The sequence below is a fragment of the Epinephelus lanceolatus genome, chromosome 8 (genome assembly GCF_041903045.1).
Source record: "Epinephelus lanceolatus isolate andai-2023 chromosome 8, ASM4190304v1, whole genome shotgun sequence".
NCBI lineage: Eukaryota > Metazoa > Chordata > Actinopteri > Perciformes > Serranidae > Epinephelus > Epinephelus lanceolatus.
The window spans coordinates 27,576,384-27,594,599 of NC_135741.1; the positions used below are offsets into that span (position 1 = coordinate 27,576,384).

The 18,216-nt window shown below is 40.2% G+C and overlaps 1 protein-coding gene across 1 annotated transcript in view; it reads right to left on the reverse strand.

Moving 5' to 3' along the window:
• Positions 1 to 337: 337 nt before the first annotated feature.
• cntn3a.2 (contactin 3a, tandem duplicate 2) overlaps positions 338 to 18,216 on the reverse strand; it is a 54,595-nt gene continuing 36,716 nt past the window's right edge. Inside the window, exons 15-23 of the mRNA XM_033629560.2 lie at positions 17,939 to 18,097; positions 12,395 to 12,544; positions 12,208 to 12,278; positions 11,300 to 11,534; positions 10,686 to 10,795; positions 6,304 to 6,490; positions 5,974 to 6,086; positions 5,631 to 5,799; positions 338 to 566 (exon numbers count right to left, since the gene is read on the reverse strand). Of these exons, the coding sequence (XP_033485451.1) occupies positions 469 to 566; positions 5,631 to 5,799; positions 5,974 to 6,086; positions 6,304 to 6,490; positions 10,686 to 10,795; positions 11,300 to 11,534; positions 12,208 to 12,278; positions 12,395 to 12,544; positions 17,939 to 18,097 (1,292 nt within the window). The 3' untranslated portion in view covers positions 338 to 468. The remainder of the gene's footprint in view (positions 567 to 5,630; positions 5,800 to 5,973; positions 6,087 to 6,303; positions 6,491 to 10,685; positions 10,796 to 11,299; positions 11,535 to 12,207; positions 12,279 to 12,394; positions 12,545 to 17,938; positions 18,098 to 18,216) is intronic.

Here is an 18,216-nt window from a genome sequence, read left to right on the forward strand (position 1 = left end):
CACCTTCTCATCGCGACCCTTCGGCAAGGTACACAGAGGCCTTCGATAATAAGAAACTGTGAGGACTAAAATGTTGAGGAAAGCATGTAGCTATCTTAGCAATAACAACAAGAAGGCTGAAACTACTTTGGCACATGGATGGAAGTAAGGCATCTGTATCAATCTAGAGTCAAAAAAAAAAAACCTGTTGAAATGGAGCATTGTTCCCAACCGGCAAAAATGTCAGACCTGCGTAGAAAAAAAAAGCTCAAGCATATACTGTTAATTAAGTGCCTGACAGCACGCTCCACTCTTGTGCTGCCTCATACCTGCAATCTAACACTGCAAAATAGCATGTGGTCACCTCCAAAAAATGAGAGATACTCAAGAGCAACTTTCACGACTTAAAAGTTAAAATAAAAAGAAGAAGAAGAAGAAAAAAAATATTGATAAGAAGGTTGAAAAAACAGAGCAGAGTTTGTCATTGTGTCACGATGTCGACCTGAATGTTGATATTGCGATGGCGAGGAGCAGGGAGAGGGGGGAGATGTCCGCACTCCAGGCTCTCGAGCCGCGGGCACTCATACCTGAAACACACACACAAAAATAAACACGATAAACTGATGTGAAACCCGCTGGAGGAAGCGGACTGTTGGCAGTGGCAGCGACACTTCAGGATATCCATTTTATTCCTTATCTTAAGTTTGAGCTCTCTGCTGTGTCACCTGCAGATAAAGCTGAAAACACATTTGCAAAAAAAAAAAAAAAAAACAAACATTCAAACTGAAAATTAGATACTTAAATTTCCAAATCATAAAACATGCATGGTGATGTTTCACAGGGGTACTTAAAATGTGGTAAAAAAAAAACAAAAAAAAAACAAAAAAAAAAAACTATTTATGTCGTGGCTTGTGACTGGGATTGTAAGTAAAAAATGTATTAAGGGATTTGGGTGTAAAGGGACCAGGAGCCTGATGCAGTTTGCTCTCATCACTAGTTTCTCATGTATGATTTAAGCAAGTCAATTAGCTCTTATGGATCACTGACTATTTCCCTGTAATGACATCCATATAAAAGCCTTTCCTGGAAAAAAATATATTATTTATGCAAAAGAAACCTCCTGAACCACTTCTGATGTTTCAGAGCTACTAGTTTCTATAAACACACAGCACTCTGTTTTGCCTGCTAATGTGTTTTGCCCACATCTTTTTCTTTTGCAGTACCCAAAGAATCTCTGGGACAAAAAAGCAGCCTTTTTTTATTTATTTTTTTCAAATGAAATTTAAAAGAAAAGCCAGCGTGGAATTCTATCTCTCTCAACTGCTGTTTTCAGGGATTCAACACCGAATATCAACAATGCAAATTAGCATTTAGAGCAGGAGAAGAGCCCCCCTGGAGTCCCACAGGACAGTAATAGCATCTAGTAAAAGAGGAAGTCAACCTCTGCGACAGAGATGGATTGCGCTGCATATTTCAGCAAAATGTAAGCTGGGAAGAACCTAACGAGGGCGGCTGGGGACACGGGTAATGGTGAGTCAACGGAGGACAAAATGTCCCTGTCAGGTTTAAAAAGTGCTAAGTGAATTCATTTACAAGCGTGGGTGAATAATAAAAAACAGAAGTTCTGAGAGGCTCAGGTGCTGGTGAGTCTGTGTGTCAAATGTTGCCATTCTGTTGTGTTTCTCCAGAACATGGTGGCGTCAGCATATTTCAGCGCTCTGGCTGGAAACTGAAGATATACTTTTCCCTTCCATGTGAGTGGGAACCCAAAGATGCAGTCAGGGGTGCAAGCAGAACTCAATCTACTGGGGGCGTAAAGATCCATTGATCAGATGATCCAGTGTCATCAATATCGATCCATATCATCATCCTTATGTTATGCCTTTGTCTTGAAATCCCCATGGCTCATCTTTGTCACCGTCAAACGGCGCCAGCCAGATAATGGCAAGCAGCCAAAAAAAAAAGAAAAAAAAAAGAAAAAAAAAAAAGATGATGAGCATATTTACTCCCCTCTCAGGAATAAATCAGCAGTATGGAAATATTTTGGATTTCGGAGAAAAGACGGTTCAACAGTCAGCGCACATGCCATATGCAAAAAATGCTGTCACGAGATAAAATACGTCAAACCTGGCCAGGCGTCTCACACTGTTAACTTGTCGCTCTCACTACAGAGTCATTAGCTGCTCAGTTTCAACAATATTAGGTTGAAACACCTGCATGCTAAAATTTCTGTCAGGAGATACAGTGAGTTAAAGGTCCAGTGTGTAAGATTTAGTGTCATCTAGCAGTGAGGATTACAGATTGTAACCAGCTGAAACTTCTCCTGGTTAGAATTCCTTCCATGATCTTTGTTCATGAGGTTTTTACCGGGAGCCTAATTATCCACAGAGGTCTCTCCCTCTCCAAAACAAATGGACCTGATAACTTAAACTGGTAAGCACACTGAATAAAGCAGTTTCATGTTACAAATCAGTGTTTCTTCTATGGTGTTTGGCATGTCAGAGACAGGCTGCTCGCCCAGTAGCTGCTAATCTGTGCTCACCTTTTTTCTTTGATAATTTAAGATCCTCTGATAACTGCAGAGGTCTCTTCATCTCCAAAACAAACAGACCCAGTGATTTAAATTGGTAAAAAAAACCCGAAATAAAGTGGATTCACATTGAAAAATTGAAGTTTTTCTGATGTTCTCGTCGATGAGAGGTTGCTAACTATGGTCCTTTCTAAGCTACTGTAGAAACTAGGGTTGCAACGATCCATTGATCTGCATCAATATATCAATTCTATGATCAGTGATCCAATGTCATCGATGCAAAATGAAAACATCGATCCATAACGTCATCTTTGGAATATGCCTTTAGTTTGAAAGTCTTTGTCACTGTCAATCTGAGGCAGGCAGACAAGAGAATACGATAAGGATAATGTTTATTTACTCTGGAATAAATCAGCAGTGTGTAAATATTTTTGATTATTAAGAAAATACAGGTCAACAGACAGAGCACATAGCGTAGGTAAACAATGCTGTTGACGAGATAAAACATGACGTAATGTTACCTACCAGGAAGGACATCCCACTCTGCTAACTTCTCAATAGCAACATTAGCTAATCTGTTTCAACAACTGTAACTGAAAAATGTGTATGCAGGCTAAAATTCAACACAGCTGTTTTGTCAGGTGGTACAGTGACTTAAGCCACAGGTGAGGAAGAAAAATAATAACATTACAGGCTCTAGTTTCGCAGACCGGGCGAGGCGGGAGCGCAGCGCACCTGTCTTTCCCACCTCCGTCCCTCCTACCTGCGCAAGTCAGAAAGAGGGAGGAGAGAAGGCGTGGAGTGGGTTTTACACACATCACACCAATCAAAGGAGCCCCTCTCCTCACCCTTAAATGCACCACGTGAAGCCGTAATGAGAGTTTACTCAATTCGCCATGGCAGAAGAGAGCAGCAGCGTCAGATGGCCAAACTTCTCCCAGGAGGAAACTGATGTTTTGGTCCGGGAGGTCTGCTCGCAGTGTCTGAATATACGGAACTGCGAGCAGACCTCCACGGGCTGATGATGCAAAGGTAGCCTGGGAGGAGGTCACCACAATTGTAAATCAATGTTGGGTTTCTCTCGTGCGCGCGCGCTCTCTGTTTCTCTCTCGCAGTCTCACTCTGTTTCTTTTCTTTTGACTTTTCTAAGATGACAGATGCTGAATATATACTCCCTATCTGATGCTGTGGCTGTTTGTGGTTGGCTGAGAGGGATGTGAACTCATTATTTTGCAGCTGTGTTAATCAAATCAGGTTGGGTTTCCATTACGCGTGCCAAACGTGTCAAACGGTGCCAATCCCCTTTGATCTGACATCAGATGTGACGGGACAGTCGATACAGAGATACATTTATGTGCTGATTGCAGATAGTTGCATTGAATAGTGTTTTTTGGGTATTTATTGCATTGTTAATGTGCCTGACATTCTGGAAACCTGCCTGTGAGGTTTTGGTGACGTGTGCACACTGTCTGCCGGTCAGCCAAACTTTGGCTTACTCCGCCTACACTGACAGCAGACCTGGTTTCAGCTGGTGAGCTTTTAGCGCACCTTCGGCAAAGCCCTTTGGCACAAAACTGTCACTGCACCAAGCTGGATCTGTCGACACCTCCCCCTGCTGCGCCGCCACACCCATCTCAGCGCACCTCGGTCTGCCAAACTACCAAACTGAGCGCACCTCGGGTTGCACTGCTCGAAACTAGCTCTGCGCGGGGTTCACCACCCTGCGCCACCCTGCGCTGCGCTGGGAAACTAGAGCCCTACATGTAAATTTTTAAGCTATAAGAAGTGGAAAAAATGTCCGCTAGCTAGGCTAACTTATGTCAACACGCTAAAGCTAATAATGGGTGACTAGATAAAAACAGTTGTTTTCTCTCTTTCTTGACAGTTATTACTGAGCTGAGTTTGATACTTATATTAAATGATGTTGTTGTTAATCCATGTTTTATAAGGCTGTTGGGAGACGTTTGCCTTCAGGGCTTTAAGACAAATAGACCTGGAATTTTAGGAAAAAGATATGGTGTGGGTTAAAACGAAAAGTTCTCTTTCAGAAAGGTCTCTCTGACAGAAAGCCCTGAAGATTAGCTCATCCCATGTGCTGTTTTATGTTAGTAGAGCCAGTTTAAAGTAGACTTTACTGCCCTTGAGCGTTACAGTTACTTACATTATTTATGTGTTGTTTTTATTTTTATGGCCAAAAGCAAAAAAAAAAAGGGGCAGCTGTGTCTTCTGTGACAGATTGTGTTATATGGACAGATGACATTGTCTCACGTTGATCACAGGCCTTAATCACATCGAATCGAAATCGTATCGTGACAGAGTTTGTAATAAGAATCAATATAATATTGTATCATGATGAAACCAGTGATTCATACACCTAGTAGAAACATGGCGATGCAACATAGACAAGAAGCGGCTCCCTATATAGACATAAACGGCTCATTCTAAGATAATGAAAACACAATGATTTTTATTTTTAGGTGATCATACATTAAAGAAAACATACTTATTATATTATATTCCATTTCTGCCAATACATTCTCCCTAAATCCTTCACATTGGACCTTTAAACCAACAATGAGTAAGAAAGAATATAAATAATATATATAACTTATTAAACTATGAGTAGAGGAAAAAGTCTGCGAGGCACTAGACTGATTTACACAATGTAAAAGTGTTTAAGCTAAACTGATGACTAGCCAAAAAAGACAACCATCTTTTTCTATGAACCTTGACAGTTGTTTTCTACTTTTGTCACAAGTTGCTGTTAAGCTGTGATTTATTCGTGTTAATGGAATCTATTTAAAGCCATCTTTATTGCACTTAATTGGGTTCAATATTTACAATTATTTATGTGCTGTTTTTGTTTGTTATAGACAAAGTAAATAGAAAGGGGTGGCAGCTTCTTGTGTAACTGATTGTTTTGAATGGGCATATGACATCATATCATATCTATCGCATGCCTCTTCATTAAATCAAATCAAAATTGTATTGTGGCAGACTTTGTGATGTGGAGGAAAGTATTGTCCTCCAGATAATTTATGACATTGACAAAACTAGTTACTGACACAACCAGTAAACTATTAATCACTACAGCTTGATAAACTGTGAACAAGGAGCTTACTTAGTTGGTGGATTCGTACGGGATCTGAGGCCGGGCCCAGCCCTCCTTCACTCAGCGTCTGAATATGGATGATGTAGTCATCATCGTCCTCTGGGAGGGTCAGCTCCACTGTTGAGTTGGTTGTTGTGAGAGTGTTTACTTCTTTGTGTCTCTGTCTCCTGTATGACAGCTGAGAGGGGGGAGGGGCGAAACAAGGTGGGTGACACATTGTAAACATGTATTCTAACAGCCTGACAGCTTAGAGTGAGCCGCCACACAGGTTAACTTCCGCACTTTCACTCAGTCTGATGCATAATAGGAATAAACATGTTACTGCGGAGCACACTGAGAGAGTAAAACTCACTTGGTAGCCCGTAACTTCTGACTCCGATTCCATTGCCACCACAGGTTCCCAGTAAAGAGACAGCTGAGAGCCAATTAGGGTCCATTCGACATTCAGCGGTGGTTGAGCTGGTGCTGCATAATATAAAAATAATTCATTTCTATATGTCAGCACGGAAACATATTACTGTCACATCATTCTACAGAAATGACCATATTTCTCTGTGAGATAATACTAACTTCAAAGAATAACATTAAGGGTAGATACAGTTTCTACCACCTGACTTGAATTATAATGAGTGTGGTGCAAAATCAAACACCTGAGGAACATCGCGTGGGTGCTGCAACTTACGTGGCTTTTTCGTGGTGACATTGATTGCCGGGAGGAAGGGGCCAGTGCCTGCTGTGTTGAAGGCGCTGACTGTTAGGAAATACTGCGTGTTTCCTGCCAAGCCGCTCACTGTGACTGAGGTTTGGTTCCAAGGCACCCTAACCTTCCCCATGGTCTCCGGTTTAGTGTCATCCTCCCAGTATACCACCTGTTTGAGACGGAGAGCGTGCCATCTGGGATTTAACCTTGTTATATTGCTTTGGATTGGAGCAAAAAGCATACATCAGAAGGGTGCATTTTGAATCACACAGATCACAACAAAGTATTAGTAGTTGTTTTTTGATGTCTTGAGAGAAATGTTGTTAAGTGATCGCCTCTGGGTCTATTCTCTTAAGAGAGATCACAATTTTCTTTTACCTTTCCAGCAGGATATCTGATCTGACATTACAAAGCCTTTGTTAATGTACTTTTATAACTCCTTGTTTAGTTATGTTATGTTTAGAACAACAAGAGGGAAGAAATGACTCATACTTTTTCCGAATGGTTAAACTACTGATATTTTAGAGTAAATAATAAATGACTTAATCATTAAAGCTGCAATAGGTAACATTTATAAGGATAACTTTTTGTTTTATTTGCTGAAACTGTCAGTATATTCACACAGAAGTATATGAGACAGATGATCGATCCCTCTGCCCTCTCATAAGAGTGTATTGGCCTTACCGCACAAGAAAATCAGAGCAAACACAGCTGTCAATCATGTCAGTGGCTGCTTGTGAACTGCGGTCAAACTGTCAAACCAGGAAGTGCCGATCAAATGTCAAATCTCTGAGATATACCACTAAAAAATGTGAAAAATATTGGAAAAAATGGAAATCTTATTTGAACTTCGAAGTGATCTTTTATTTATATCTTTATTTTGGCTGGTGAATTTAGATTTATTCCCCTTGGTATTAAGACATACAGGATGGACTATCACTCATGAGTAAGTGGAAGTTTTCTCTCTCCTTAAAAATACCCTGGTAAGCAAAGTCAAGGATCATAAGGACCTACGTGATCTTCAAGGACGATCGTGGACATAAAGGATCCATTATCTGTGATCATACAGTGTAACCTTGCTTCTCCTCACTTTCTGTTTAACAAGATGTTAAGCAATTCACTTTTACCCATGATGTCCCTGCCTGTTGGTATTGCTTTTGTCTGCTTTTTTTTTACTTTGTAAAAAGTAATAAAAATATTGTATGAAAAAAAAGATTCTGTTATTTTATTAATCAGCTGTTTTAAATTGAGGAAGTTGGTCTGGCTGGTGGGTTGTCCTTGGTGCTTCACTCAAATATTTCCAACATGGAGGCTGGGTCACAGACTCTCTCATTTTACAGCTAAACAGTACACTAAAATACGTTTCTAAAAACACTGGAGGCAAGAGAAAGGCAATGCAGTAACAGAATCTTGAATCATATTTGAGTAGAGCTGGGTCAATTTCCAGTTTTGCCGATCTGGTCTGGTCCAGTCCGGTGTACCAGTTTAAACTTGCTTTATATTTTTTTATATTTCAATATCTTAAGTACTAGTGTTAAACACTGTAGCACAATGCACAGTCTGTTTTAATTAAATTTTATTTTATTGCTTTATATTTACATACTTTTATTTCATACTCTTATTCTTACTTCTTATAAATCTCTGTTCTTTACATCGGTGCAACTGTAACAAATCACAGTTTCCCCTCGGGGATCAATAAAGTATTTTTGATTCTGATTCTGAAAGGGATTAATGGAGCCACAGGTGTCTGACAGGCTGCGAGCTGAGGCCGGTGTCGGCAACATGAAGGAGATCACATTGCAGCAGAGGTGGGAGGAACAGAGCAGCGCACATGGTGTTTGTTAACAACAAAGTTCGTGTGGTTTGGGGTGATGAGAGGAGACATGGCAAGAAAACTAAAACTGCATCAATATGGCAACAGTTTGGATTTGAAGCCAGTGAAAGTGGTGTCCTCAATGGCAATGCAGTGCTGCATTTCTATTTATATCTGTCACTTGCTTTGAAAGCTCCATATTGGACGAGGAATGGCTCATTCATGAAGTTAAAATGAGGAATTACCTACATGAAACTAGGGGTGGCTCCACGATACGATATTATCACGATACTTAAGTCACGATACAATATTATTGCAATTTTAATCTTTAGTACTGCGCTAAAATATATTGCGATTTATTAAGTTTTTTCAGGTGCAAATTACTGTATGTCCCCAAAGAAAATGGTTTTCAACGTCAGTTTTATCTTTTCAGGTAAAGTTTTTCAGTCTGTTTATCCCACTTCAGTAATTTTTATTGCAGTAAAATGTATTTAGTGGACTGAAAAAAGATTATATTATTTTAGTAGGCTATCAAAAGTTTAATTTGTATTGTAATACTAATTATTTCTATTAAAAATATCGATACTTGACGTGTAATGATAAGATATTGCCACACAAAAATATTGCGATACTGTGCTGTATCGATTTTTCAGATTTTTCGATTTATTATTTCACTACAAAAACCAGAATAAAGTGTCAACTGGTTGGAAGGAGATGGACAGGGAGCTTCTGGTGAGCTAAAACACACTCGCTAATAACAAGCTAGGCTACTTGCTGTTGGCTATACTGTACATAATTTCCATTAAATATCACAATATAAAATGTGTTTTCTGTTTAAAAAAAGTAACGTTACAAACGTAGGAAACAAACTAGTAGGCTACTCAGTTATTTTTTTTATGGGTCATGTCTCCAGTCTAATCCCCAGTAAACAGCTGATATTTGCATGATTTGTTTACATGAAGTAGGCCTAACTTGAATTCATGGATTCACTGTGGACAGAGAGCGCCAATGTTACGTGATGTGACGCGATAGTCAGAGGCTTGTTTGCTGTTGGGACAGGGTGTCATTATGTTCCACTCATGAGCAGCGACACCTGACAAAATTTGGTATACCAGTGTAGTGTTTGGTTTAATATCAACCTGGTTTGAAAAATCTTACACTATCTCAACCCTACTGCTGAGTTTGACAGAGGCAATAGGATGAACAGAAGAATCATGATTTTTTTATCTATATGTCTCATAAAACAATTTGTGCATGCAGTGACAGTTTCAGCAAATATGACAAAAAGTTATTTTCACAAAAGTTACCAACTGTGGCTTTAAAATATAAAAAAAAAAAAAAAAAAAAAAAATACAAAAAAATGCCCTTTATAATTTCCTAAAGCCCAAAACCATCACTTTCTTCGCCCAACCAGCACTTGAAAACACAAAGATATTTAATTTGCAATCACATAAAACAGATAAGTATCATATTATCATCAGTATTATCTGCTCACATGTGAGCAGTAGGACCACTTCTGCATTTTTGCTTGATGATTGAAACGATTCATTAATTATCTAAAATTAACAATCAAGAATTCTTTGTCGCTCGACCAATGGATTTATTGTGTAATCGTTTCCGAGCTACAATACATCATTCCATGTTGCGTAATACGGCATGTAATATTTATTTTTCCACTAATGCAAATCTCGCTAATTATGATATGCATTTAAATGAAAATATTACAGATCAAACACCAGCTCAAGTTCCTAATCATAAAACAAGAGACTATTTTACCCATCACACTGAAGATATACTACCCAAAACGACACCCATCCCCCCACCCATCTACCTTCCAGACATGATTATTAAATGTTGGCTGATGCTGAGCTTGGATATGAAAAGGCACAAAAGCTCCCGTTCCCAGATGGAAATACTGAAACAACTTTGGTTTCACTGAACAAAAGAATGATAACAACATCTTATAATAAAGCGCTTTGATCACCCTGATGATTCAGTCTGAAGGATGCAGGCAGGGCAATCAGACTGTCCCAGATTTTGAAAGTAAAATAGAAAGCAGCGGTTTTGGGTTTAAAATGTAAAAGTTTAATATTCCTGTTTTATTTAGTGAACAATGAGATCGATTCCTGAGGTGCTGCCGTGTTATACCGTGGAAACAAACAACAGGAGACAGTGCTCTGTATCATCACACAGCTTTCGGTGTGGCACGATGGCATTTCTTGGTGTTCTGACACGAGGTCTGGCATTGCAGCACACACTATCATGAGTTCCGTATCATGATACCCGGTTACTGACAGCGACTTGAAAAGGCATGTGGACAAGCAATTTTCTTTTGTTCTCTTGAAAATGCTCTGACATGTTTTCCTGTCGTGCTGGTACAAAGAACTGTATAATTTTGCCTATAACAGTCACCCAACTGAAACTGCCATTTCCATGGCGACCGACGCGGAGTTTGGAAGTGATGGCTTTGAGGTACAACAGGGGCGCTGACAAGCATTTGAATTGTGTTGTGTGTGTGATTTCTATTTCCATTTAAAAGGGTAAAATGTACCTCATAGCCCAGAACCCTTTCAGGGGTGAAGGAGAGAGCCTGCCAATTCACCTCAATCTCAGAGGCTGAGACACTTCTGGCCCAAACTCCCGCTGGCATCCCGCTCGGCTCTGAAAACAGACGACAGGAGACTGAGCATCGCTGCCGTCTTCCAACAGCACAGAGACGGGCAGAACAAATCTCTTCAATTTTTACATTTATGACTGTGCGGCGTTCTTGTTGATCTCTACTTGGATGAATCATCACACACAGGTGCTGCTGGTAAATAGACCAACACTACACTACAGACTGACCCCCTCTCAGCATGCTGAGAGGTAGCATAGATCTAAATGCCAACCGGTTTTCACTTCAGAATAGCCATTCAAAAGAGTGGTGATATTTGGAGGCAATCTGCCCATCCTTACATAAATGTGTTGCAAATTTTTTTCCAATTTTCCTACCCTTTTATTTAAAGCAAAACCACATCTACAAATTCATTTTTCCTGCATGTCTCTTTATCCATCAGGCGCTTTCAGCCCAGTGGATGCGATAAAACGTTCATGATCTTTGTCCTTTTCAAAAACACAGAAAGCTTTGTAGCTTTGCAAAAACCCCACTCACGTCCATTCCCTTACCTATCTCTGCAGAGTAGATGGTGACCACGGGGCTGAAGGGACCCTGTCCTTTGCTGTTGTAAGTGCCAACCTTGACATGAAATGGAGAGAAGGGCGCGATGCTGTCGTTGCGGTACACGTAGCGCGATGCGCCGGGGGCAGAGGTGGCCACATGAGTCCAGCTAACTTCTCCAAAGGCGCGGAAAGCAATGATGTAACCAAAGCTCTCACCATTCTGCAGTTCTTCGGGGACAGGCTGAGAGTGAAACACAAAACTATAGTGATATTAAAACATATACAAACCACTCACGTTCATCCCGCCGCTGGGCTGACACAATCACCACCCACTCGCGTGGTGCCAAAAGAAGTGCGCGACCCACAAATTGCTTTTGTGACCCACCTGACGAAATGAAATGAGCAGTAAAATGCCATTTTGAAAAAAAATCCAAGCTCATTACAAAACGTCCGTGCAGCTTTTATAATGAAAAGTTATTTCTGCATTTAATGAAATGAGAAAACTCAAATAATGAGATAGCTTTAGCCGACTAATGACTTCTTCAATATCCACATTATTCTATTATTTTTCAACTACCCGACTGGTTTACTTCATTGCTGGATTTGAGCATTGCAGATTAGGCTGAACAACAGTAATTCACCACAGATCCAAGCCTCATAAATGACAATAACTGTCAGGTTAAGTGTTCTGCTTGTGTATACATCGTTGCTGCCTTACATGCAGTCTCTTTAACTAAGAAATTACAACGACTGCAGCGCCAGACTTCAATTGACCCAAAATTTATGACACCCACAAGCCAAACAGAGCAGGGGGGTTGATTTAGCGAGAAATATTAAGCACCTCACTCAAGGATAAAAAAGATTAACTGCAGGCACTTTGAATAACAGACTAGAACATAAGACTGATGACTTACCTCCCATGTGATGACCAGTTCCGATCGGCTTCCACCTCCTCCACCCACGTCACCTGGCGCTGCATCAGGAACTACACAACACAGACCTTGTTCACACCTCCATATGAGAAACACTTTAGGCTTCACAAAGTTTCTACTTTGAGGTGTTTTTATTTGAGGGGGCTAATGTGAATCACATTTACTGTACCTGCGTCCTCTGTCCTGGTCTTGACTGACACAGGGCTGGGTTCACCAACACCAACACTGTTTTTGGCCAAAACCCGAAACTCATACTCCACCCAGGCGTTGAGGTCCACCACTGTGGCTGTCAGTGTGTTCCCATCGATTATCTCAGGGACTGGGAGGAAACAGAAAACATATAGTGTGTATACCAGGGGCGATTGCTCTGAGACAACAAGGGAGGCTGAACTTCCCCTAAAATTTCATAGAAGAAATGGTCAAATATGCACTATTGAATTTACATTAAAATAAGAATTTACATTTCATTAAACGTGCGCAAGGATGCGTTTAACATCACGACTATGATCAAAAGTCAGCTGTTTATCACCAGTTTTCAAACGTGACCTCCCTGTCATACATTATCGTCTCAGCATGTTGGACGCGGAGCCTCCAAGCATTCCTATGAGACAGCGCTGAGCAGGTTTTTTTCATGCAGCAAAGCGAGACAGTCATTGGATAAATGCAACAAAATCGTCACTTCCAGGGAGGCTCAGCTTCCCTGGGACCTAATGGAGCGGTAGGCGGGAGAGGACGCTCGGTGTATGCATGATGATTGGAGGAATTGTCTAAAAGGCTGAACCCCTTTGTGACTGACAGCTCTTTGGAAATACACACCGGCATCGTCGCATTTCGAACTCAGTCCCATGCGGATATTTGCGAGTGGATTCTTCTGACAGAGTGCCGTCCGAAGTTCCTCCACAGTTCAGGTGTTTAAACCCATCTGAAAATCTTTGAGGTGTGTTTTGCTGTGGTTCTATGGCATGAGTGTGGTTGAAAAACGGCTTCAATTAAATGTTCCTTTTATAAGTTACTGCCTCGCTACAATATGACAGATTTTATGATGTAAACTTAAAGTGTGCTTCCCCTGTTTGAAAGACCAGCAGCCGCCACTGGTATATACATAGGCACAACAATAGCTTAGCATGTGGAATAAAACTAAAACAAGAGAACCAAACCTTTTGTAAAACTTCTATTATTTAATTCAATCGTAAAACTCAACCGGCATGTATATTCAATGAGCCTTTAATTCCTTTCACACAAAACTCTTGCTCAGCAAAGATGGAAAATACGATCAAATTGTTCATTTAAATCAGTATGGATATTACTTGTATAAAATTTAGGCTCATAACACATCAACTACATATCATTCATGATATCATGAGCAACACTGTCTGCTACAGCGTGGCACATATGAAGACATCAAAACACATATGAAATGTCATGCCAATAAAGCCTACTGAATTGAATGGAAATTGAATTGAGAGACAGAGAAAGACAGAGTGTTATAACACTGGTTTTACAGCACCCAGCATACCAACTTGGATTAATTTTTCTGAAAAACATTTTTGATTCTTTTGATCGGTGGACCCTTACAGACTAAAGGAATACTGATAATCAAGGAATGGACACTTGTGCTTCAGAGGTAGAAATCCACCACCTTTTTCCGTCTCTCTTCTTTACCCTGCCAAAATCTGAGTGAATCGCAGTATTTTTTGGTGCTCATGGATTCAGTAAAATGAACTGAACATATACACTATGGGGAATCCAACCGAGCTAAAGATGTGTAGCATCTCTATATTGACAAATATTTACACCCTTTGTATGTGCCGTCTAAGCAGCTTGGCAGTTTAAGTAGCTAAAGCGAGTAGCAGGCAAATTGGTGCTTTTCAAGAGGTTTTATAGATAGACAGATATTTATTAGTCCTTTCAGAAATTTGTTGTGTGCCGTACAGCAACCGTCAGATAAATAAATGACTATAATTACACCGACGACAACAACACCCGACAAAACATCAACAACAGGGTACCTCTTCCATATCATAGAGCTATTCACCACATATCATTAAAGTGCTCTACAGATCATAAGGTGCAGGATCCTCACAAACAGAGAGGTTCACAGTTTGTTCAACAAATATATCCAAAGAACTTCTACAAAAAGGAACTGCTTCTTTAATAAGCAGACCCAGCGTCTAATTGAGGCTGGCTTTTGTTAGTGTAACAAAAGGGGACTCAGTGTTTAATTGGGACTTTAAGTTGAGGATTTTTAGTACACACAATCACAAGATAATTAAGTGAAAAAGACAAATTATGAACAAGTATGTTTTGTGATCAGTGTGAGTTCAGCTTTGGTTTTGAGTCTTGACTGTCAAAGGTCTGCCAGAGCTAGAAAATCTTGCTTTTCTTGCCTTGTGCGTTGCGGCAAAACCTTAAGATAAACTTTTAAACTGACACGCAGCTGTGAAGGAGAGGTCTTCACTGGTCTATCGGACCCTGGGCCCAGAGACCTGACCTGGGACGCATACAGGTTTGAGTCCACGTTTTATTATGGTCAGTCAGGTCCGGATTGGGTCCCATTCTATTATCTTTATGTGTGAATCTAAAAAAGAACCATGATGAGCACTGATCACAAGAGAAACATATATGCACTGTATGTGTGATGATGAGGCTGACTTAGGATGGGATTAAGAGAGCAAAAGGAAGGTGGAAAAAAATGAGCAGAAACGCAAGCAAGTTGGAGGTGCAGCTGAGAAAAGACGGAGCGTGAACCCAACAATATTTACAACTAGGATTAATTTTTTTTGAAAAACCTTTTGACTCTTTTGATTAATGGACCCTTACAGACTAAAGGAATATAAATAATAAAGACTTTATAACCATTCAAAGTTAGGGAGCGTCCACTTTTTCACATCTATTTTTTAGCATGCTGGTAAATCTAAATGAATTATACTTTGGTTCTCATGGTTTCTGTAAAATAAACTCTACGAGTGAATTGTGGAGAATCTAACTAAGGTAAGCATGTGTAACATGTCCACGTTGACAAAAACATTTATTTTTGTATGCACAATCTAAGCCACTTAAAACTATAATAAACTGGTTCGCTGGTGGGTGTGACAGCAGCGCACATCATAACAACAAAGTAAGTGAGAGTAGAATAAAGTAAAATAAAAAAAATACGAATCTCAAATATTATTAAATATCATATACAGTAAAATGGGTAAGAAGAGTATGTTTTATCTGACATGACAAAATGTTTTTTGGGAGCAGAATGGCATTTTAAGTAGCACTTTTAATCACCAGGTTTGTCGGGTTCATAAAATAGACCCGACACCCAGATCTCTCTCCTCTTAGACATGCACCAGGTCAGGTCTAAAATATCTATCTACCTGCAAAGAGAGTCAGGTAAATACATTTTTAAAAACTGTTGTGTTTAATGAGATGTCAGAATGAATTTCCTGAGACCCATTAGGGTTCAGGTCTGTCATTTTTGACCCGTGAAGACCCCTAGTGTGGAGCTGCCACCAGATACGTTTGACCTTAAAAGAGGAAGCTACAATGTGGCTACTCACTGCTCCTCAATACTAAAGATGGGTGAAATGCAGAGGACAAAGGTAAGGTGAAGTCTCTACCAACCCCTAAGGGAAGTATATGGCTCTTTAGTAGCTAATTGCGTATTGTTTGTTCAGTAAGGACTCTAAGTTCACTATGATGTGTTACAGTGTTGGTTTACTTTTAAAATAAAATAGGTTATAGATTACTAGTTATCCTGTTAAAACATGTAATAAATAATGAGACTCTTTTAATGACTTAATCAAAGTAAAGTGACTTCATACATTTGCAACCTTTTTGATGACTTTGCTAACATATGTTTTAAACTGGCCCATAAAGTTGAAAAATGTCCAGAAACAGGCTGAGCCAAGAGAAGACACTCGTCCACGGCCAAAACGATCAAAACAACAGAATGAAAGTTATACTCCACTTGTAAACTTTTTTACTGAAAACAAGAATTACAGCCTTGCGGTTATATGTCTCTGCGAACCCATCAAGCTGCAGTTACAGTTTACATCCATGTCTGTGGAAACATAAATGTTTCACACACATCTTCCCTCCGGCAGCACAGAGGATCTATACAATCAGCACAATTTAGAGGTGGACACTCAAGATTGATTTAGCATCTGACCAAACATCTCCCCTTCTGTTCCTGAGTTATAGCTCTGAGCAATGGCCAGGAAAGTGTTCTTGCAGGCCATAATGATGTCACAATGAGGTTGACCTTTGACCTTTTTGATATAAATTGTCATCAGTTCATCATTTTATCCCATTATACATTTTGTCATAATTAGCACATAAATTCTCAAGTTATGGTCAGAAACAAATTTTGTGAGGTCACAGTGATTGTAGGAACCACAATATGTATCTAACCTCTCTTGTTTAACTCTGTTCTTTTCTTCACTTTCACTTCCTGTAGTAACTGGCACAGGGATGTGTTTGGTTTCACATTATTTTACTCACTGGCGTGGCAGCTTTTAGACAAAGAGGGTGAGTTTTTGCACAGATATTTTCTGCGGCCGTAATCACATCGCGTAATATTTTGTTTCGTCTCAGTTTGCTTTAGTTATCTCAGTTTTTTGTTTCTTAAAGTACAATAAAACGCCTCTTTGGACTTCAGTATGGATTTTATTGAACGGGTCACAGTTACGAGCCTGCTCAGCCCCTTAGCGGCTTTTTTCACTGATAGTACAGTCTCTACAGTGATCTTGACCTCTGACCACCAAATTCTGGTGAGTTCGTTCTTGAGTCCAAGTGGACGTTTGTGCCAAATTTGAAAAAAAAAATAAAAAATAAAAAAAAAATCCCCTCATTCTTGAGATATCGCAATCATAAAAATGAGACTGATGAGGTCACAGTGACCTTGACCTTTGACCTATGACTACCAAATTGTTATCAGTTCATTGTTAAGTACAAGTGGACATTTGTGCCAAGTTTTTGCGCCAAGACTTTCCCTCAAGACGTTCTTGAGGTATCACATTCATGACAAGGGGATGAACGGACAGACGGAAGGACAGCCTGAAAACAAAAAGCCTGCAGCCATAGCTATTGCTGGCACAGAGGCATACAAATATATCGGATGTAACCCCTTTGTAATCTTATGTATTTTTTCATCAATAACTGTAAATGATTACAATTAAATATGTTTTGTAGCTAGTTCCTACCCAGCACTGGGCATTACTTATTGGTGGACGTGTACTCTGGAACAGATGAAACATTTAAGGCTAACTGTGGCTCACGTAAAGTTCCAGCTGTCAAATAAACTGATAAAGTAAAATATAAATCTCATTACATTCCATTCATTTGGCAGGCACTTTAGCGTACAGCAACTTGCAATATGTGCATTCAGAGTCCATCGGAGCAAGAGCTAGATGCCATCCAGCCAGACCTGACTTTACTCAAGCAGATGAAAAGGATTTTGGCTTAGACTGAGGCAGGTGTAAAGGTCATTAAAATGGTTTAAACGAGATCATGTAAAAGCAGCCACAATGACCTCTAGTTCTCTCGAGTAAGACTCCGTATCAATCCCATCTCCAGAGCCTTCGCTCTGTAGCTGACCCTACACTCTGACCTCCCAGCTGAAGCGGAAAGAGAAGTAAGAGAATCTCCCTGCAGGGATCCGTGAAGTATCTTAATAACATCACACGTGATATAAGATAAGAATTCATCTTTAAGTGCTGCCTACCTGTGTTAACCCTCTGCCAGCCCACAGTGAAGGGAGTCCTGGTCTGGATGAGGTAATAGGTAATGGGGCTGCCGTTGTCTCTGCCGGGACTCCAGGCCAGCTGGGCTGTACTGTCTGTCACCTCCTCCACCGTCACAGAGTCTGGAGGGCTGGGGGGGCCTGGCTCAATCACAGGAACAGACACTGTGAGGTACTTGCACATGCAGAGGCACAGACGAGACTGCAGAATGTGTGGAAGTAAATGTGTGCACTCACACGTACTGCGAGGAAAACATGAG